The following is a 20,878-nucleotide window of genomic DNA, read 5'->3' on the forward strand; positions in this document are numbered from 1 at the left end:
ACCTCAGGTATGAAAGTTTCAAAACATGGATTTCATATTTTTAAAGCCACACCCTGAAGTATTTCTCCACATTTTTTACAGCAGCGAGCAGTCTGTGTAGTCTGGATTTAATAGTGTTCTCATTGTTATTACCACGCCTGTCGACGTCATTCACTCCCCTCTGCCAAAAAACACAACTCTCTGGCATGAGTGCGGGTCCCATGCACAGCACAAGAAGAGGAACAGGCAAAAACAGATGACACTCACTAGAAAACTATCTGCTTTTCAAACCTTTGGGAAAAAGTCTGCTCCGAGCTAAAAGCTAGATAAGCTTTATCTCTGTCCTCTTGTGTTCCCTCTGCAGAACAAAAACAGCTCTGATGCTTTCTGCTGACATGAATAGCGAGTGTCCCTGACGCAGGGTGGTGTTATTAATGCCTGGAGAAGGGTGTAGCCTGCTGCTGCAGCACAAATATGCAATAACAAAAAGCTAGTGGACGCATGCCCGGAGTGCGATCAGGTTGGCCCCTGTCACAGCATTGTCTCATGTATTAATGAAGACCATCAGTTGCTATGACAACACGAGTGCTGTGGGGCACACAAATAAAACTTATTACGGCACATTCATAGGAGTAAACACCCTCTGCCCGTGTATTAAAATGATTCCTATTTTCTCCAAATTAAAGCCAATTCTCCAGGAAGTCTTACCTAACTGTTCCCAAACGCCTGATAAACTTCACGTTTTCGCTCTTTTCCTCTGCAGCCTGGAACGTTTTATGTGTGCGTTACATGGTGTGAACCGCCTTTCCCACACGAGCTAACGTCAAACAGACGCTAACCATCCTCCCAGTAAATAGTTCACATCATCAGATCAGAAGGCAAAAAAAAAAAGTTTCATTGGCTCAATTAGGTTTGAAGCATGTTGTGAAACAGATGTTTTTGTACTCCACTGTCACGGTAACCTTTAGGAAAGCGCGCTTCGCGGACCTGGAGCTGCACGGCCCACTAAGGACACCCATATGAGCTGACTTTCCACTGCAGTGATTTCATCTGTAATGAGGCACTATAAGCTGCAGATGTTGTGTCAAACTCTCCAATTGGAGCCATGGCAACAGGATGAACACACACAGAGGACGTTGCCCAAGGTGATCCAAACTCTCCTGTATGTGCTGAGCGGGTGCCAAGCTCGCTGACGTCTCTCAGGCTTTTGTTAATACTATAGCCTTACCGAGGATGTTAGACGATTCTGGCTGTTGTGCTTTATATATGAGAAACATATTGAGTGTTTCACATGCAATCCCCCGATCTGTAGAGGAAGGCTTCTTTTAATTTTAAAGTTTAAAGTTCAGCTTCAGTGATTTTACAGGGTTTCCAAAAGCAGCAGGACAAAACAGTTCAAAGAAACGCTTCAGGGGAGATCAACCATGAACCACTGCAGCTCCAAGTTTCAATACATTTAAAAAAAAAGACGTTTTAAAAGAGGGGCTGGTTCTTAAAAGAGAGGATGTTCAACTTATAAAGGACAGGAAAACAGTGCAGAGCAGCTCAACATGTAAGAATATCACAGTGTGCACAAACAACTGTTTATTTACTACAGCACAACTCTATCTGTTTGGTCACCAAGTGGCAATGATGATGCAATAAAACAAAGTCTTTCAAAAGAGAGATTAAAACGGGGATCCACACACATCTGATGTCCCCACAATGTCTTTAAATCAGTCCCTTTGTCCTTTCTCTATCCTCCTTTGGTTCCGTCTACTCTTCTCTTTTTTCCACTCCTCCGTCTGTCTGTGAATTAGGTGATGTAGATGCGGTGGAAGTCGTTGGCTCCGAAGGCACAGTTGCACTTGGGGCACTTCCTCTGTCGGGTGTCGTAACGCATCTTCAGACATTCGTAGCAGAACACGTGGAAACACTTGGTGAGCACCGTCTCCTTGTCTCGTGTGTTGCAGCAGGGGCAGCGCAGCTTGGCCTGGAGACACATAAATAAAAGACATGCTATATGGGCTGAACGCTGCATTGCCAACACTGTTATTACCTCTATCCATTGTTAAGTACCACTGCTAACACTTGAGGGTGTAACAAGTGAGATTCTTGATTTCCCCAAAGCACAGAGCGACTGATTCTGTGAGGTTTGAGCTCACTTTCTGGCCCGCACTCGTGAATGAAAAACTGCCACTGCCAGCCAATTACGCAAATTACAAAGTGTAGTATTTTGCCTTACGACATATTACTACACTGTTTTAGATCTGTCAGCAACAGTCTGCAGATTTTGCCTTAAAGCTGTTGGCGTGAATAGAACTCCCTGGCTACAAACAGAGGTTGATTAAAGTCATAAATTCCTCTGCAGGAAAGAAAGCTCTCTCGTTCTCACCTTGTACTGGTTGATCTCCTCCTGCAGGATCTCATCAGCATCAGAGTACACCTCCACCTTCTTCTGCTTCTCCAGCTTCCGTCTCAGCCTGGACAGGTCCTCCTACAAGGCATCATGGGTAGCGAGGTGTTAAACCAGACGCATGATGTCATTTTCCACCAAGAAGTTAAGACGTAATTCGTGTGATTTTGGAGCCCTGGCCCAAGCGCAACATACCTGTGCTCGTTTCAGGTTGCTGCTCTCCCTCTCCCGCGCCGTGCGGTTCTCAGCCACGGAGACCTGGATCTCCTTGAGCTTGGCCTGCGTGTGCTCCAGCTGCACCTTCAGGTCCTCTGCCAGCTGGGCGGCCTCCACCGCCTGCAGGAGGGAAGGAACCGGATACACTCAATAAAAAGGAAAAAAAGCCTAATGATGACATTCCTGAGCTGCAGTGCGGCGGTGGTACAGTAAGCTGGGATTAGACTGAGTTTCTTCTTTGTGCCTCAGAGACTCAGTCATTAACTACATGCAAAAATAGCAAGAAATCGGGACAGTTGGTGGGTTTAACTTGCAAACAATGTACCTCATAAAGTCAATGTTTCGTGGAAGTAACCCCACAAAAGTTAGAAGTCATAACTTTTTACAAGCAGCCGAACACGCCCAAACAATTATGTGCACACTTCTATTATCAAGATCTTCTACTGATGCTGCTCTGTGTTTGTATGCAGGAACATCTGGCAGCAATCAACTCATCCAGTCATTAGACAATCTCAAGTGCAAAAGCCTACATAATGATTGATGGCATCCCCGCTCTCACCTTTCTCTTGTTCAGTTCTAGTGCTTGTGTCCGGACGGCCAGCTCCTTTTCTAGAGCGGCGAGCGTGCTCTGCAGGACGCCCTCTTTCTCTTCTAGTTTCTGCACGACCAGCAGCTGGGCATCCACCTGGAGAGGGAGCAGCAGTTAGAGTGTGCACTTCAAAAGCAATCAGTGCTGCATTTTCAGGTTAGGAAGCAACAAGTCACCTGTGTTTTGAATGTGAGAACTTGGTCGGCCAACTCCTCCTTCTCCTCTTTCAGCAGCTTGTAGATCTGGTTGGATTTGATCCGCTCGCTCATCAGCTTGAAGTTGGCGTCGTCCTTCTCGCGTAGCTGCTGCAGCAGGCGGCTGTTCTGCTCCTGCATGTCTTCGAAGGCTTGGCCGGTCACGTCCATCTCACTCAGCAGGGCTTCCTCCTCCTCGAGAGACACAGGTGTCAGGGATCAAAAACAATGTAAAGTCTGGGACAGAGCGATAACTCTTCTGGACTCCAGTTTAAACACAGGTGGGGCCAAATATCATAATAGTCATGTTAGTATGTGTTTGGGGTGTGCATTGTAGTTTGAAATGTTTACTTGCAAGTCAACAGTCCCATGTTTCTTTCTAGTTAACGACCTGTAGTTAAAAGTTGAGCAACACAAAACTATTATATCTGACGCAAGCGAATTAATTTCCTTTTTCTTTGATTTAGAATCATCGGTATAAACTCTTCATGACTCCTTTATTTCTTTTACATAAACAGACCCCCACGCACGAACAAATAAGCACAAAGAAAATATAATCTTTTATCCCGTCAGTGTGCTACTATTTTCACAGAAGCATCTCATCAGCCTGAATCAATAAAGCTCAGTATTATAATTTTCTTTTGGATTCAAGTATCTCAGACTTGTGCTGTTATAGAACCAAATGATTAGTGATTAAATGCAATAACACCTAAGTCCCTTTTACTCTGCCAGTTAAAGGCAGGATTATCACACCTCTGTTTCGTTTCGTCATCTATCACCCCCCTCCCACTGAAATTGGCGCGTTGACGCAGGTTTTTCAGACCCAGGAAACCCGCTAATAGATGCCCACTATTTCTTTTCCCATTGCCATTGAAGCATCCCGTTGGTCTCTTTTCTGCTGCGTCACCACGCCAGAGACGGGGTTAGTAAACAATGAAGATGTTACGGTGGTTAGGTTATTGTATCTATTACTCATTCAGTCTGTGTATCAAACTCGAAGGCGACAAATTTTGAGCGATTTTCGAGCGCTGCTCGGACGGAGACCGGTGGAAGTTGTAGCTGAGATGACGAGGAGTCGCAGAAGTTACAGATGGAGCACAGCATGTGCCAGAAAGGGGGCGGAGATTAGCGTGTCGACACAGGTTTTGTGTCAGCCGATAATTACCCGGGTCTACTGCAGAGTCATAGCCTTTCCCATTAAGCAAAAAAGCTGGGTGTTAGTGGGTTTTTTGACCAGTGGGAAAGCGGCTTATGTAAGACGCACAGAGGCAGAAAGGTGGGGCAAAGGCAAAGGCTGCATGATGGTGGAGCTTCGACACGGCGCTGAGGTGGAACAGCAGGGTAAAAAGGGCTCTAGTTTGTTTTCGGTGCTATTTGCTAAACTATAAAATTAATTTGCCTAATTTAATTTCACACTGCCCACTTACAAGCCGACTAGGGCCTGTAAATAAAAGTATTAAGTAAGAACTCACAGGTAGCTTGTTTATTAGATTCATTGTGTCATAATGTTATATTTTTGCAGGCAGGGACGGAGGAGAGCAAATCAAACACGTGACTCAAAAACAGTTTAGTCGTTGCTGTGCTTTAACTTGAAGCATGCAAAGGTAAGAACACACCAGTTTAAGCCTAAAGCGTGTTTTGCCTTCTGTTAATGAAGTTCTGCTAGACCTCCCAAGCATGATGTTAGATCTCCACATCTGTCTCCTGCGTGCTCATAAAATGCTATGGAACAACAGTTAAACACAGTCATAACACTTTTACATTTCTGTCATTTCCTGTGTTTAATGAAGTTACAGCCACAGACGTAACGTAAAGAGACCCGCGGTTTTAAGGTGGTCCAGACAAAAGTAGTCACCTGAGACGCGTTCTAATGCCAGGCGTGAAATGACGTACAAATAGAGCCACTTGTGATCAGATCGCCCAAGACGCACGTTAACACCAGGTGTAAACACGGCCATAGCGCGGTTAGTTCACTGTCACCCTGGAACCAAAACTGAAAGAGGAAAGACTGTTTAGTTGACGCAGGTGAAGGTAATATGATTTGAGTGATAAGCCTTTAAGACTGATTGTATTCCATGCAGCACTAAGTCAACAGCTGGATTAATATTAGAGCGACAATAATACATTAGCTAATGTGGGTGTATCCGCTATCAACACAACTCAGGTTTTAACTCGTCTCAGCCAACATTTGACCCTCAGGCAGTAAAAGGTTTTATATTTTCCATCTCGTGACAGTCTGCGCAGTCTCCTGACTTACTAATGAACTCATCAGAGGAGCGTCAGCATTTACAAGGCTGCAGAGCCAAGTACGTGAGCTCAGATCTGACATGTGTTTTACATACTTAGACTTTATCAGGCCTGGCTAACCTAAAACATTTGCCCCACCCGAAACAATTTCTGCATTGCTCTTTTGCATGAGTGCATTTCTGGATCGTCAGTATGATGGGGGAGATTTTAAATAGATATAAGCTGAATTTTATGTCGTTGTCAGATATAGAACGTGATTCTGTCGGATTCTTCTATTAAAAGGTTTGGAAAATGAGACCAGCAGATGTTTGTGTGAAGACAAACCAGAGTGGCTTCATTGTAAGCGGTTTTCTTTTCCAATCTAACAACACTTCTGCCAAGCTCTCGAGTGCCAAGAGATTTGTGTTTCTACAACTGTCATCTTACACATAAACAAATGAAAAACAATTAAACGGAAAACCAAAATACTCAATAAGGCCTAAAGTTCAACAGCTGATGCGCTTTAAATGCCAGGCCACAGCGTCAGTTTTCAGTTCCTCTTACTCTCGTCTAAGATTAGCAGGACTTTTTTCTTAGGCAAATGTGAGATGCGTTGCACTACTTTCATTCTTACTACAGCTGGCTTGTTAATATTCTTCTATGGGGCAGTCCCAGAGCTGTAAATCTCAAATTCCCAAACGGGGCTGATGATTCATGTCTCATGGGCTGATCTGAATACTTGGAAAAGCGGTTTCAATCTTATTAACTATTGCACACGTAGAAATGATGCCTATGTTTAAAGGCCGCCTTCAATAACTTTAGGTAAGAAGAAAAATGATGGTGTAGCTGTTGGGATAATGCAAGAGTAAATGAGCCTCCTGCCTCACATGTATGCTCTGATATGTTTGAGGGAAGAAAAACACACCTGTTTAGTTGCAGCAAGCTTCTTCTGCAAATGCTCGATGGTCTCCTCCGCCACGCGGATCTTCCTGAGGGCATCTTCGTCCGCCAGCTTCTTGCTCTCCTTCCTCTCCCTCTCCTCCAGCTCTCGCACTCGCATCCTCAGCTCGTCCACCTGGGGAGTTGGAGATAATCGGCACTGTATTTAGCAGTTTATTCATTAGCAGCTAACAAAGAGCTTTTTTTCGTGTGAGAAATGATGATGTAAGACAACACACCAAAGAACAGACCTCAGCTTTAGATTTGCGTTCAGCTGCCATGAGCTGCACTTTGTCCCGCTGCTCCTTTGGAGCCGACTTGTACATGTCCAACAAGAGCTTCATCTCTTTCTGGGACTCCTGGGCTTTCCTGATCGGTCAAAGAAGACACTTTATTAACTGTAGCAATCCCATCAGTGCAATTAGCTGACTTCTAACTGACACACATTTGCTTATGAACACTTGTGGTGGTAAAAGAGGAAACAAGACGACCATAAAATCTGCTTCTTTTTTGCAGTCTTTGGTGGTGGTGATGTAAGGGTTTCTGAGTATCGTGTGTAATCGCTCACTGCTCTTTATAGCACAGGGGATTTTGCCTGTTTCCCTCAGAGGAATACATCTGACTGTGATTGTGGTCAAACATTTATTGTAGTTTATGAATGATGGTGGACTTGTGCAAAAGCGGCATTACTTGAGTTCCACTCTGAGCATCTTCAGAGTGTCCGAGTCCTTCCTCTTCAGCTCGTCGCTGCGCTGCCTCTCCCTCTCGCGCTCCCTCTCTCGTTCCCGCTCGGCCTCCCTCTCCCTCTCTCTGTCCCGAGCCCGCTGCCTCTCCAGCTCCTTCCTCCTCTCCTCCTCCTCCTCCTGGTCCTCATCGTCCTCTTTCTTCACGTCCATGCTGTCGCTCGTCGTCTCCTCGAGAATCAGAACCCCGGTGTCGCCGCTCTGACAACGTAACTGTCGATAAACAAACATGATTCTTTAGAATGACTATATTTACGGATATCACATTGGTTAAAGGAAAATGTATCACCGTAGACCTCAGAATTACACTGAAAGAAACATAGCAGCCATTTGTCCGTGAATCACGTCAGCTACCTTATTGATCTCCATCTGGGTTTCCCGCAACTTCCTCTTATAGCGCTGCACGTCGCCTTTCAACTGCAGGTTGTGGTTCTGTAGGCTGCTGATTAAATGTCGCATCTCCCTGTTGATTGGTCCTGAGGGAGCCGAGAAAGCATGAGAGTCATACCCACACAGAGCACAGTCAACATGCGATTTTGTTTTGAGTCATTCAACATTATCAGGTGCTGTAAATGATGAGCTCAACTGGTGGAGTGACATCATGATACAAATGATATATAATGCACCAACAAGTGATAAAAACATCTTACTTGCACACGCACTATAAGTATCATCGTCAAAATACTGTAACCTTGCACTGTATCAAATATAGTCTGACTTTATGACATGTTTCCCCTTCCCTCTTCAAAGCCTTGTTGATGGATGTGAGGGTGTGTTTAAAACGTACCTGCTTGCTCGTTCGCTGCCAGGTTCTGCTCAAACTCGATCCGCAGCATCTCGTACTCTTTGCGCACCTGGGCCAGCGTGTCCTCCAGCTGGATGACCTCAGTCCGCAGCTTCTTCTGAAGTGACAGCTCGTCACTCTGAACAGAAAACAGGAAGACATTGTTGAATATATCGCTAAGCAGATGTAATGGTATGCATGTTTAGGTTTATGTTACTTTACATACTTTAAATGGCAACACACGGCTACACCAAATATGTAGTTCAGAAAATATCAGGGATTAGGGCCTGTGTCCACTAACAGCGTTGTTTTTGTGCTGGCAGCGCAACCTCAATTTCAGAGCGCTTCTGACCGGCGCTGACTGTTGCTAGGTTACAAAAGTTGTGTGGTGGCACTTTCGCTTTAAATTGCTCTCTATGCTTAATATTTGCTTTTATTCAAGAACATTTTACAAAGAAACAAAAATGATGGAATGGAATTGTGTCCTGGCGTTAGCAGCAGCTGTACACCTGAAAATTGTCCCCTTGAAAAAACAACAACAAAAGGCTTCACCTCCGCCATGGTTGTTGACAAAGTTTGTAACGGACAAAAAAAAGATTTTGATTGGTCCATGAGGGAGAAGTGATATTAACGAACGCAGCGGTGTTCCAAAAGTTGAACTATTTTCAACTAAGAGCGCAGCGACAAAAAACAGCTGATGCAGAGAGCGTCTTTGCGCTGATTTTTTATAGAAAACAGGCACTGCCAGTGCAGGAAAAGCCGTTAGTGGACACAGGCCCTTATAATTTTTTCACTTATGTTTTCTTCTGAGATTCAACTTTGATCTATGAAATGTACCTCCATGTGCTCAATCTGTCGGAGGTGAGCGTTCTTTGCGGTGAGCAGGAGGGCCCGTGCTTCATCCAGCTGAGTTTTCACCCCGAGAGACTCGTTGTACAACAGGGAGAACTGGGACTGCAGACATTTGTACTCTAGAGTCTCCTTCACAACCTCTTCTGGAATATTCCGCAAGTCCATCTGAGAAATCAGGATGAGACAGTGAATATCTAAACTATAATGTCATGTCAAAAGAATGCGACGTGGGTTCTTAACAACAAGGTTAGCAATGCGTTGAATCTGAAGTGTATCTCTTTACCCTGAGCTTCTCACTCTCCCTCACAGCCTCCTGCAGCTCCACCTGCAGTTTCTCCAGCTCTGCCATGCGGCTATTGGCCAACTCCTGGTTGTGCTCCAACTCTGCATTGAGGCTCTCAAACTAAGAGAAAAACCAAAGACGGGATTATAGAGAGATTATATAGACGGGAAACACAATTTTCCAGTTCAAAGTTGCATCTAAGATATGAAGTCATTTATGTGCAAAGAATTAAATGCTTTTATTAGGTTTGGAGTCGCACCTTCTGAATGTTCAGTGTAATCTGGCCTCCAGTTAGCCCACCTGAGCTGCCAGTGCTGCTGTATCCAGACTTCAGCTGCAGAGAGCAAATTCAAGACAAAGATCATAAGAAGAACAAACAACACATTAAAAAAACATAAAAGCACACCTACACACATCCTATGACGTCACTCAGACAATGCTCACTTTATTCATGTTCAATATCTGGTGCAAATAAAATCACTCCATCTAAGCACGCATCAGCAGAGGAGTGAGCGTCAATAACAGCAGCTGGCCCGATGCGCATTAATGCTTAGAGCCTTATCGCTAACAACTCATGTGTACGAGAGAAGTAACACCACGAGCCTACGCCTCACGCACAGATAAAAAGCACACAAACTAAAGATACACAGTTTCATACAAACACACCTGCTCCATGGCCTCTGCCAGATGTTTGTTGAGTTTTTGTTCCCTGTTGCTGAGTTTCTCCATGTCCCACTGCAGGTCCTCCACCGTCGTCTCCATCTCAGACACCTTGGTCTCAGAGCTGGTCACCTTGTCCACTAACTCATTGTGCTGCAATAAGGTCAAAGACGTAACAGAAGCTTTGTCATTATCGGCCACCAAAAGGCAACATACACACAGATGCTTTTACAACACACATTAGGGGTGGGCGATATGACCTTACATTTATATCACAGTATTTTTTTTGCTTTTTGCAGTAAAGGTATTATATCGCGGTGAAGCAAAGGGGTGCTCTACTATAAACATGATTGCAGTTCTTTTTGCTCTATTGTTGATACAAGGGCACATATCTTAGCAGAGAACTGAATATAGTCATTGGTGCAAGATAGGAACAAAATGAGGTTAAGGCCTGGCCTTTGTGTGTTTTATACTGCAAATTATGACCATTAGAATTGTGCTTCAGTCTCCAACATGTTAGTGTTTGTTCACAAAACTACTTTAGGCCTGTGTCCACATAGTGCCTTTTTCTGAGCGCCAACTTTTTTCAATTGTTCCCAATGAGGACAGAGCCTGGAGAAGAAGTGCTGCACCCAGCATCTTTTTTCAGAGTGCTCTGCCTTTTTTCAGGCAACCAATCAGATGGGGCGCCACTCGCAACCCTTGTCAACCCAGCAAATATGGAGGAGCAACCTTTCGTCTACCCGGAGCTCGGTATGACAAACAAACAGTATCACAATAAAGACTGAAAAGCCCAGTTGTGGGAGCAGATCGACTGGACACCAAATGTTGCTGGTAAGTATTGTGCTTTTATCACCCTACGTGTTGTAAGCTTGTTGTTAGCTGTGTAGTAAGTTAAACATGTTGCCATAGAAACGCGTGCAGCACCCTGCCAACGCTTTTCTGTCAGAAAACGGGCCTTATTCTGACCACCTTGCTTCTCACGAGTTATTTTGACCCACACACCTTCACCTGCTGTAACTGAACACAGCGGCCTGTCTCTCCCCGCCTCTTTCTGTTTTTCTTTCCCTACATGCGTCTGCTCTGTTTACATATTTAAAGAGCTGCACGTTTTACAAAGTCACCGTTTTGAATTTTAACCCGCGGCTCTGTTTTGTGAAGGAGGCTCGTCTTTTTAAGACGCTGAGGATCGAAATGAACGAAACCGACAGTTATAAATGACACCGGAACTACACAGCTGCACTTTAAAGCTTTTAAAGTAGCTGCATAACAAGTTCCATATTTAACACGGACACGGAAGCAGTCCTCTCTCTCTCTCTCTCTGTATCTGTGTGTGTGTGTGTGTTTCTGACAAGCATCTGTGGAGACGCTGCTCGCAACACTACGGCAGGTGCACAGCTCAAGGGGAGGATTTACAGTAATCATTCAATCATGGATGATGATGCTGGACAGATGAAATAAGAAACATGATAGAATTAGTCGCCAAATATACTTGTGCAGCTGTTGATATAGCTGGGCGGCCCACACAAAAACCCAAACGTGTGTGCTTATCCCAGTAATGACGGTATTGCCATGTCACGGCAAAACATGACACCAGTGACGGTTTTGAAACCGGTGTACCGCCCACCTCTTACACACACTGAAACCCACAAATAGTACCAAGAACACTGTACCTCCATTGACATCTTGTGGTGTCTGCCCTGCAGGAGAGTGGCCAGGTCTCGCAGTCGACAGTTCTCCTCCAGCAGAGTGTGGTTCTCATTAATGATGTCAGATTGGCTATCATCCTCACATGCTGCCAAAACAGATCAAAATATGTACGTGCAAAATCAGAGTTGAGCTAATAAGTGTCATTTAACCCTTTATAAATGTGTCAGTAATGAACATCTCCACAGTTACCTGCAGCCTGAACCTGCTTGCACATGTTGTCGATGCGGCTGTGCAGTCTGTCAAAGACGCAGACCAGGCAGGCGATGGCTCCTTTGCTGAACTGCATGCGGTCCTGGAGGTGCAAGGTGAGCTCCTCCTCACTGCTGTGCTCCAGGGTAGTGAGGAAGCCCTTGGCATTCTCACTTAGGGGTGGAGGGGGAGGCGATGCATCTGAACATAGTAGAAGATGAATCGTTCATGGATGGTTAAAATCCGCAGGAAGAATAAAAGCATTAAACTTTAATCTCTAGCTATAAAATGGGAATTGTGTGTGTCTGTCTGTGTAAAAATGGCAGACTACAGACGTTATGGTCAGATTAAAGTAGTCCATAAATTCAGTCAGCGAGACTTCCTCAAGATCAGCTTGGTCAGGAAAAAGTGCGCTTACCTGCTGTTGGGTCCTGTGGCGGCTCTGCAGGCGTCAATACGTCTTCTGACCCGGTAGGAGGAGGGGGCTGCTGCTGTTCCTCCTGACGCTCTTCCTGGCGCTCCTCCTGCTGATCTGCCTGCTCCCCCTCATTCTGGGCCTCTGGGAGCGGTGGTGGAGGAATGACAGAAGTTGGGGAGGCCAGAGTGACACCGTCTACCTCCATTGGTGAGGGGTCAGGGAGAGGGGCCGAGGGTGTTGCAGGGGTAGATGGCATGGGAGTTTCTGGCTCAATACGCTTGCGTAGAACGTGCACGTTCTCTTCCAACTGCAAATCAAAAACACAAGGATTCAAAGAAATGTTAATACTGTGAAACAAAGATTTAAATGAGAAATTTATAGTTGATTTGTAAGATCTTTTGTCGACCATTACAGAGGTACTTATGCAGACTAAGCACAGTTCCAAACTCTAATTGGCAATGTTTACAAGTGCATAGACGAATCAAATACATATTATTGTATGTTACTAAGTAAATGAAGACAGTTGGATATCATGTGTTGCATTTGTTTTTGTTGAAGGCCTAGTGTCTTTTATACGAGACTCACAATCTTTGGTTTACAGTATTGATTAAATGTATAAATGCAATCAAATGCGCAGAAGTACCTGTGACCAGTAGCGGTTGACAATCAGCAGGGTCGTGTCATCTGTAGCTTGTCTCTTCTCCAACTTCTCAATCTTCTCTCGTAACTCATCCTCCATCGTCTGTCTTTGCTCCAGGCGCTCACACAGTTTTTTATTCTTGAACTGCAGGACCTTCATGTCCATTTCCTCCTGCACAGGACAAAAACATACACCGAAGTGAGGAACATCAGAGATTCTAAATGTTGTTTGGCATCATACAGTATACTGGAGATAAGCTGCAATGGATATATCCTTTAAGAGTTGGACTGCAAATAGAGACTTGTGACAGTACACAAGATGACTGACCGTAGAAGAGACTCCAGCTATACGTATGGGCTCAATGAGGGTGGTGGTGGTCTTCTCCTCTTTCTTGCTCTTCTTCTCAGGTGGGCCGGGGGGGCTATCCCCTCCGGAGGGACGTTTCCCTCCCCCAGCACCCGACATCTTTCCTTCCCCTACAAGAGATCAAACATGATGTGGAAATGTTGCTTTTGGATAAACGTTTAGTTTGCAAATGCTGAACTCATTCGCTGAATGACAGCTAGCAACTAAATTAGCCTTCCATTATAGACGCAGGGCTAACTATATTACAGGCTCAGAATATTTCTCTTCTGATGTTTGTATGAAAATATTACGAACGGTTTTACAAACTGTTATTGTACAACCCACTTTCCAAAAAGCTACCATTCATATTTAATTTCTACAAAGATATTCAAACATTAGCAAGCTTGCTAACGCTTGCTAGGCTAATGCTAACGTTAATGCTCCGAGACCTGTTTCGCGAAACGGCTATCTTTGTCCACCATATATGATGACCGGCTGTTGAAATTTTTATTCAGTACCCATCACAACATGCATAAGATATCCTGGAAATAAACCCTACATGTGGAGAAATGTATAAATGGTTTTCTGACACATTTTAACGATACAAACCTTCACAAGGAGCGACAGAAAATGTAATTCAGGGCATCGAGAGGAGCTACAGGAAATGGCGTCAATGTACTTCCGCATGTACTTGTTTTAGCTTGAGAATTTTTTTTTTTTTAAGAAAGAAAGAAACAGTAGATTAACCACATTCTTGTGTTATTATTTTAAATGTAGAGAATTTTACTAACGCTTAGTCCCTAAAATAATTCCGAAAATAATATAAATAAACAATAATCAACCATCCTGCAATATTCACTCCGGCCTCATGGGGGCAGTACCACAACACTTTGTAGCAAACGGGCTGAAGCTGTTTCAAGGAATGTGACTAGAATGTAAACAGTGCTCAGATGCTAGCTAACAGTGATTAACGTTGTCGGTAACTAACTTTTGGTACTGTCGCCGCTGACTCGCACACAGTTATGGCTTCGCGATAGATCCCTCGAGTTAAGATGGCACAATTTTACTGATTCCGTCTCTCTCGACCTTTTCTCGTTTGATTGCATACATGGTGAGTAGCTTCCTTTACGGTCAGTGAACCTGCTGCTGCAGCTAGGCCATATCAGACACACAGTTAGCTAACTGTCATGATGGATCAAGGGCACTTATCTATATGACAATATAAAGGTAGAGATGTGTTTAGCAAGCAAATCCCAAGAATGTTCTGCTAACTAGCATTAAGTTAAAGCAAGACTCAACACTTCCTTATCAGGTGTTGGCTCTGTAGTTCCTCTTACAAATCATGCAGTACTGTTTAAAAGTGCGACTGACAGTATGTTGTTGATATTATAGAGTTATATGCTGTAATCATGACCAAAGACATCGTTGTTGGAGATGAACTACCAGACTGGGTGGGGGCCAAGGAGTTCTACCAGAAATATGACCCCAAGGAGGTGATTGGCAGGTGAGTCCAGCTACACAAAATGTAATCTCAGCTTTCTGTTTAGATAATCAAAAAACATGCTTGATTCTATATCAATGCTATCTCAGGGGTGTGAGCAGTGTGGTGCGCAGGTGTATGCACAGACACACAGGTCAGGAGCTTGCAGTAAAGATAATTGAGATCACAGCAGAGAAGATGACAGCTCAGCAGCTGGAGGAGGTGAAAACGTCTACACTGAAGGAGATCCAAGTCCTCAACTTGGTGAAGGGACACTCCTCAATCAGTATGTTGGAATTCTGTTCTTTTGGGCTGGTAAACTCTTAATATCTGTTCCTCAAGATTTGAACGTTGTTAAATAATTTTATGTTTTATTGATTCCCTTTAGTTACTCTCATCGATTCCTACGAGTCCACAACGTTTATATTCTTGGTGTTTGACCTGTGAGTATCTAAACAAAAATGCAATGGTCTTTCTAATAACTCAGAAATGTTATGGTTTTTAATCATCAAATTATTAGAGGATGGCATCAATCTCTTGTTTACATTTTCAGAATGAGGCGTGGAGAGCTGTTTGACTACCTCACAGAAAAAGTAACTTTGAGCGAGAAGGAAACCAGGTGAGCTCCAGCATCAACACACACACCCTCAGCTTAGTTAATCTAGCATTTTAGACTTGGAATCACATAACAGACTCATTTGATAATGTCAGTGTTTAATGAATGAATTTGATGAAACCCATTACTCTTCAGGAGTATTGTTCGAGCTCTGCTGGAGGCCGTGCAGTACCTTCACTCCCTCAACATCATCCACCGGGATTTAAAACCTGAGAATATCCTCCTGGATGATCAGGGACACATCAAACTGTCTGACTTTGGTTTCTCAGTGCAGCTGCAGCCTGGAGAGAGGCTTAGAGGTACTTTAATGTGAAATTAAACAGGTGTTTAGATATGTAAATCATTCTATACATCGCGGTAAAAATGATCTGTTTATTCATTTGTTTTAATAAGAGCTTTGTGGGACTCCGGGTTATTTGGCCCCTGAGATACTGAAATGTTCGATGGATGAAATGCACCCAGGCTATGGCAAACAGGTCGATCTGTAAGTATATTCTTTTTATAGAAACATTTATATGTTGTCACACTTTATTGTAAAATCCTTATATTATTTCTAACTCTCTCTCTCTCCTTGTTATTAAAGGTGGGCCTGTGGAGTGATTCTTTTCACCTTGCTGGCCGGCTCACCGCCGTTCTGGCATCGCAAACAGATGCTGATGCTGAGGATGATTATGGAGGGTCGCTACCAGTTTAGCTCCCCAGAGTGGGATGACCGGTCTGACACTGTTAAAGATCTGGTAAGACTGATAAACCAGAATTTTACATAATTAATAATATGTTATTATGTTAATATGATAAAACAAATATCCTCTATCATGTTACCTGTACTGCTCAGATATCCAGGCTGCTTGTTGTGGAGCCAGCAGTCCGTCTCACTGCAGAGCAGGCCTTAGCACATCCCTTCTTCAGACAGTACCAGAGGGAGGATGTGCGGCTCTTCAGTCCTAGAAAGACTTTTAGGGTAACTTACAGTGTTGACTTTTTTATGGCAGCTGATTTATAATTTGTTAATATTAAAATAATAATAATAATGGCTATTCAGCAGAATGTGTTAAAGCAAATATTGTCTACATTCTCATCTCTTTTCCTGTCTCTACTCCTCAGGTGTTGATTGTCAGCGTGCTGGCCTGCATCAGGATGTACAGCCGGTACCGCAGGGCTCGGCCGCTGACTCGGGAGGTGCTTGCCAGAGATCCTTACTCCCTTCGCGGTGTTCGCAAACTCATCGATGGCTGCGCCTTCCGTATCTACGGGCACTGGGTGAAGAAAGGGGAGCAGCAGAATCGAGCCGCGCTCTTCCAGAACACAGCTAAGATCATGCTGCTCGGCCTGGAGGACTTTGAAACCTAAAAGGTCGACCTCATTCCTGATCGCCTTGATTTTTTTATTTAAACATCTGCATGTGCCGTCATGTTTTTGTCTTGTGGCATTACTGTGTTTAATTTAAGATGAGGAATTCAGGGACTGAGACGTTGGTATGCCTTAATGCGCACTGTGGTTTAGTTTACGAGAAGCATGCACAACTTAATATTCCTTATCTGCCCTTTGATCCAAGTTTGTGGCTGTTTGAACATCCTTTTTGTCAGGTTATCATGTTTGCAGTAAAGGAAACATTGCACAATCATTTGATAAAACACATATATGTACATTTTGTATATTTAGGATTTTCCATGTTCATCGTCCTTTATAGCTAAAAAGAGGTGTGTGAACATTAAAGCACTGTTATTAAATATGTAATAGATAATTATGTGTTAACAAGGCTCATATTTACACACATTCCAGTGTTACATTAAAGTTTTTTGGAGTGTTTTCGGTATAGAATCCTGTCGCTGTCATGCATGCACACATTCCTCCATAGAAAATCTACCTACACTAACTGTGAAGACCATTTATGACTGTATTTCCTGTTAAAACCAACACCATTCCCTGCTCTGTGTATTCTTCAATCTAATGGGTTGCACTTTTCCTAAAGTGCCTGCTTGAGAAAAGTACAGTTCTTGTACTAATGGAGAGTTATATTGTACTGTTTATGAAAAAAGAAAGATTTATTAACAATAAAACAAATGTTTGAGTGTGAATTGTCTTGTTTTGTCTGTTATTTTTTGGCCTTGTTGTTGGGCTCTGGAGAATAAGGTGCACCGTTGTGTTGATCTGCTATTTCTTTCATACGCTGATCCAGTTGTCCAGACACACGCGTCATCTGCTCTCTGATCTCTTTCTCTATCAGCGCTTTCAGATCTGATTTTGAACCTGAAAGTGAGGAGATGAAGCACTTAAAATCCACTATTTTGGGTGCATTTGACTTGAAAAGTGTCCTTTTATGATTTGCAATCCTACCCGGCGCGGCTCTGTCTGGCTCTTCGATGGATGTTTCCTGTGTTTGAGGAGAGCTGTCTGTGTTTGTTTGTGCGTCTTCTTCTTTCTCGAGCATTTTTTCAACACCTGATGCAAGAAATGTTTTCATAAATGTTGTTAAAGGTCCTGCAAAATAACAAGAATATTCTTTCCTCCATTTAACAACAAAACAGTGAACACATTTTACAAGTAGGACAAGTTCTTGAATTAGAAAAAATCACATTACAAGGACGTAAGGGATGTTTTTCCAACACAAAAAATATTTAATATCTTTTGCCACTTACTTTGTTATGTTTCTTGTTCTTTTTGCCATCTATGTTTTGTGATTCAGCCTATTCTCTGTAATTTGTGTATAATTCTCTCATTCAGGCCTAAAGCATGATAAAAGTTTGTCTGTGCAACTAAAAATACGGACATCCTGTAATCATCACCTCTAGCAGGAGGATCCTCCACTGTAGGTTCATCCTGGTCTTGGCTCTCAGAGTAAGTCAAAGACAAATCAAGTTTTACCTGTGAAAAATAAGCTCATTATTATATTTAGATATATTTTCATAAGACTTATAGATCAGGTATAATGAGAATAAGAACTGCAGAATGCACTTAAAATACTTACCTGAGGAGTAAAAATATATTTGTAGAGTTTGTAGTGTCTCACATAGCTGTTATAAATGTACTTTAAGATACAGCTCGCCGCCTCTGGGCTGAAGAGGTTGATACTAAAAGGAGGTCGCTGTAGTGGGAAAACACAGAGCAACATTACATTTAAATAATTGTATGTGTGTTGAAATGATATTTTGAGTAAAAAAAGACTGAAATTTGTTTTACATGCCCTGACTGAGTGACAGAGAAGCAGCTCCTTGCAGTATTTGAAACACTGCTCTATGTTGTTGAGTGGAGTCTCTGCAATAAAGAAAGAGTTTTAAACACATCCAACATTTATTTAAATGTATTGAAATTTAACGTAGACTAAGCATTATATACTGAACTTCTAACTACAAGGCATTAATGATGATACTACTTCACTTACCGATGTTAGCCTCATGGACAGACTTGATGATGGACAACAGAGCAGACGTTTGTTCCTTGTTGAAGCTTTGCTCTCTGCAGAAAAGCACAGTGTGGACGTACAACTCCAGCAGAACTCCTCTTTTTGGTTCAGGAAGGTCCACTCCAAGTACACGGCATAAAGTACTATCATAGAGGAGAAGAAAAAGGACAAAAATGTATAAGTGGCATGTGTGATTGTGTAAAAATAGATTTTTTTCAGTCATAAACTGGGGCAGAAACCTCTCCAGATCAGGAAGAGACTGCATCTTGCTGATCTCCTCCATATCATGGTAGCTTACATCCGTCCTGAAAACACACAGGAAATGGATTCAAGTTTGGATGCTATACTTAGTCAAGAAAGGCATATGAAAAGAAGCCAACAATCAAAATGAAATCAATTGTAGATGCGGTTCTCACCATAGCATCACTTTAGCTTTCAGGGCCTGTGGTACCTACAGAACACAACAATGCTTACTTTACATGTTAGCTAACATATTCCATGACAATAAGCTACTTAAGAGAATAGTGGTACCGAGTATAAGTTATAAAATGAATATTTGTATTTTTATTGCATATTTATTAATATTGCTTTTTTTTATTTTAGTAATCATCCTCCTTGCTTTTGTGAATCGAACTAAACTTGTTGCCTACCTTAATTTTCGTATCCATTTTTGATCGAGTTATAAACTGCAAATTGCAAACTCCAGAGGTTCAGCTGAAAAATCGATGTAAATAAATAGCACGTGCGTCAAATTGATGTCGTTAAAAAATGTATAAAATAGTTTACAATAGTAAAACCATTTGGCAAATCCTTCCACCGACTTTGGATCACTTCCTGTTTGGCTACCTCCTTGTATCCTAGCAACATCATAGGTCCGCCCCTCTTTCCTGTTCAGAACTATGTACAACGTTGTACGATGATAATATCTTAATTTAAGTTTTAAGATAAAGTAAAATATAACAATAATAAGTGAAATATAAATGTATAAAAAATTATATATTTACAAAATAGGCCTACCTTTCTTCATAGATAGAATATTAATAAATAAAATAATGAAAAAAGATGAAATAATTAGCATGACACATATTTTGTTTTAAGTATAAGAACTCTTTACTGAAAAACAAAAGGAAACTACACACAAAATACACGATAGACTTACCCTGAGGCAATATAATAGAATTGAATATTGTAAAAAAAACAAAAAAATCTTTAATTTTACATTCAATTTTACAACTAGTAGCCTATAGAATTGCCTCTATACTGCTACTATTATAACTTTACTTTGCCTACTCTTGGGTATTATCCACAGGACAAAAAGTTTTGTGGCCTATGTTAAGTTTAGGCTACCAATTTGTAGGTGCATCATGAAAGCACCAATATTATTTAAAAAACAAAGCATGCAAATGGACCTAGACTAGTAATTGACAACTACAAATGACAAACAATTAAATCTAAAATCAAACCCCTAAACACTTGTGACAAAAAGAGTGGGATGTGAAGGCAAGAAAATAGTCCTACAAATAAGCATTAGAGTACTAAATTGGCAGGTTGCAAAAAAAATACAAGCTCTCTGTCGCAGATTCAACGATAATAAACACATGAATAATTTCATTTTATGATCAAAGACACGCACATTGAATTTCATGGCTTCCCATCATTAGGCTAGTGCATGGCAGCTGTATCCATGGCAACAAGATAAACCAGGATGAGCGGCCGCCAAACGTCTGTTTTTGTTAATGTTTTCTAGGACTTCTTTGTAATTTTAAAGGCACTCTAAATGATATATATTTTATATGTTGGTAAAGCCCAGCAAAGTACGTTGGTTAAAAGTCTTAGGCTTTATGGCAACTTGTGGTGACCGCTACGACTTCCGTGTTTGCCTATCTACACCCGGGTAAGTGATGCAGAATGCTGACTTGTAGTAAAAGTAGCGACAGGAGCAGGGCATCACCTTCCTGTCTCTCTTGTCTCACGTTTCAGCTGTAACAAATTAGGCCCTAAATTATCTCCATATAGCAGTCATGGAAAGCCGGCCTTACCCCCGAGACTGCTTGTCCACACTGGCTGAGCTGTGCAGCGCAGTTTAAGTACATTATCCCCTTTTAATCCACTTTGCCTTCTGCTGCATGCAGGTGGACAGACTGTCAGATGGAGCAGGGTGCCACAATCACACACCCGCTAACATATTTAATTGCTCTATTATTCTGGAAATCTAAC

General features: G+C 42.4%; 3 protein-coding genes across 4 annotated transcripts; 1 reads left to right on the plus strand and 2 right to left on the minus strand.

Annotated features, from left to right (window-relative positions):
- Window positions 1-1,257: 1,257 nt before the first annotated feature.
- rnf40 (ring finger protein 40) lies at window positions 1,258-13,824 on the minus strand. 2 transcript variants are annotated; one of them, XM_069664051.1, is made up of 20 exons: window positions 13,772-13,824; window positions 13,145-13,293; window positions 12,821-12,988; window positions 12,178-12,484; window positions 11,760-11,960; window positions 11,534-11,655; window positions 9,867-10,013; window positions 9,460-9,534; window positions 9,201-9,320; window positions 8,903-9,082; window positions 8,069-8,204; window positions 7,636-7,757; window positions 7,229-7,494; window positions 6,790-6,907; window positions 6,525-6,674; window positions 3,356-3,565; window positions 3,150-3,275; window positions 2,570-2,710; window positions 2,354-2,455; window positions 1,258-1,951 (listed from the first exon to the last, which is right to left on the minus strand). In XM_069664051.1, the coding sequence occupies exons 2-20, from the start codon at window positions 13,280-13,282 to the stop codon at window positions 1,775-1,777; spliced, it is 3,006 nt and encodes a 1,001-aa protein (XP_069520152.1). In that variant the 5' UTR covers window positions 13,283-13,293; window positions 13,772-13,824; the 3' UTR covers window positions 1,258-1,774. The 2 variants fall into 2 exon arrangements, with proteins under 2 accessions (XP_069520152.1, XP_069520151.1); XM_069664050.1 differs by having other exon boundaries at window positions 3,356-3,568.
- Window positions 13,825-14,082: 258 nt separating this feature from the next.
- Window positions 14,083-17,329, plus strand: phkg2 (phosphorylase kinase, gamma 2 (testis)). The gene is made up of 10 exons (XM_069664052.1): window positions 14,083-14,273; window positions 14,555-14,666; window positions 14,753-14,928; window positions 15,031-15,085; window positions 15,196-15,261; window positions 15,394-15,557; window positions 15,652-15,742; window positions 15,842-15,995; window positions 16,094-16,219; window positions 16,363-17,329. Exons 2-10 carry the CDS (start codon window positions 14,572-14,574, stop codon window positions 16,606-16,608), a joined length of 1,173 nt encoding a protein of 390 aa, XP_069520153.1. The 5' UTR covers window positions 14,083-14,273; window positions 14,555-14,571; the 3' UTR covers window positions 16,609-17,329.
- A 24-nt stretch (window positions 17,330-17,353) lies between these two features.
- On the minus strand, window positions 17,354-19,329 carry cfap119 (cilia and flagella associated protein 119). The gene is made up of 9 exons (XM_069664762.1): window positions 19,312-19,329; window positions 19,078-19,112; window positions 18,901-18,966; window positions 18,641-18,804; window positions 18,443-18,513; window positions 18,227-18,343; window positions 18,045-18,123; window positions 17,596-17,700; window positions 17,354-17,508 (listed from the first exon to the last, which is right to left on the minus strand). Exons 1-9 carry the CDS (start codon window positions 19,327-19,329, stop codon window positions 17,354-17,356), a joined length of 810 nt encoding a protein of 269 aa, XP_069520863.1.
- Between the last annotated feature and the right edge of the window lie 1,549 nt (window positions 19,330-20,878).

This window comes from Semicossyphus pulcher, unplaced genomic scaffold (assembly GCF_022749685.1).
Source record: "Semicossyphus pulcher isolate SPU_LCO1_2020_fin unplaced genomic scaffold, fSemPul1.0.p SCAF_16, whole genome shotgun sequence".
Taxonomy (NCBI): Eukaryota; Metazoa; Chordata; class Actinopteri; order Labriformes; family Labridae; genus Semicossyphus; species Semicossyphus pulcher.

Excerpts from the sequence above, each read along its gene's own strand:
- cfap119 (XM_069664762.1), bottom strand. Across the intron at positions 18,514-18,640 it reads TGTCCATGAGGCTAACATCG|AGACTCCACTCAACAACATA; the intron begins GTAAGTGAAGTA and ends TCTTTATTGCAG. Across the intron at positions 17,509-17,595 it reads GCCAGACAGAGCCGCGCCGG|GTTCAAAATCAGATCTGAAA; the intron begins GTAGGATTGCAA and ends CCTCACTTTCAG.
- phkg2 (XM_069664052.1), top strand. The coding sequence starts at position 14,572 with ATGACCAAAGACATCGTTGTTGGAGATGAACTACCAGACTGGGTGGGG. Across the intron at positions 14,929-15,030 it reads GAAGGGACACTCCTCAATCA|TTACTCTCATCGATTCCTAC; the intron begins GTATGTTGGAAT and ends GATTCCCTTTAG. Across the intron at positions 15,558-15,651 it reads GCCTGGAGAGAGGCTTAGAG|AGCTTTGTGGGACTCCGGGT; the intron begins GTACTTTAATGT and ends TGTTTTAATAAG.
- rnf40 (XM_069664050.1), bottom strand. The coding sequence starts at position 13,282 with ATGTCGGGTGCTGGGGGAGGGAAACGTCCCTCCGGAGGGGATAGCCCC. Across the intron at positions 12,989-13,144 it reads TAGCTGGAGTCTCTTCTACG|GAGGAAATGGACATGAAGGT; the intron begins GTCAGTCATCTT and ends TGTCCTGTGCAG. Across the intron at positions 6,675-6,789 it reads AACGCAAATCTAAAGCTGAG|GTGGACGAGCTGAGGATGCG; the intron begins GTCTGTTCTTTG and ends CCAACTCCCCAG.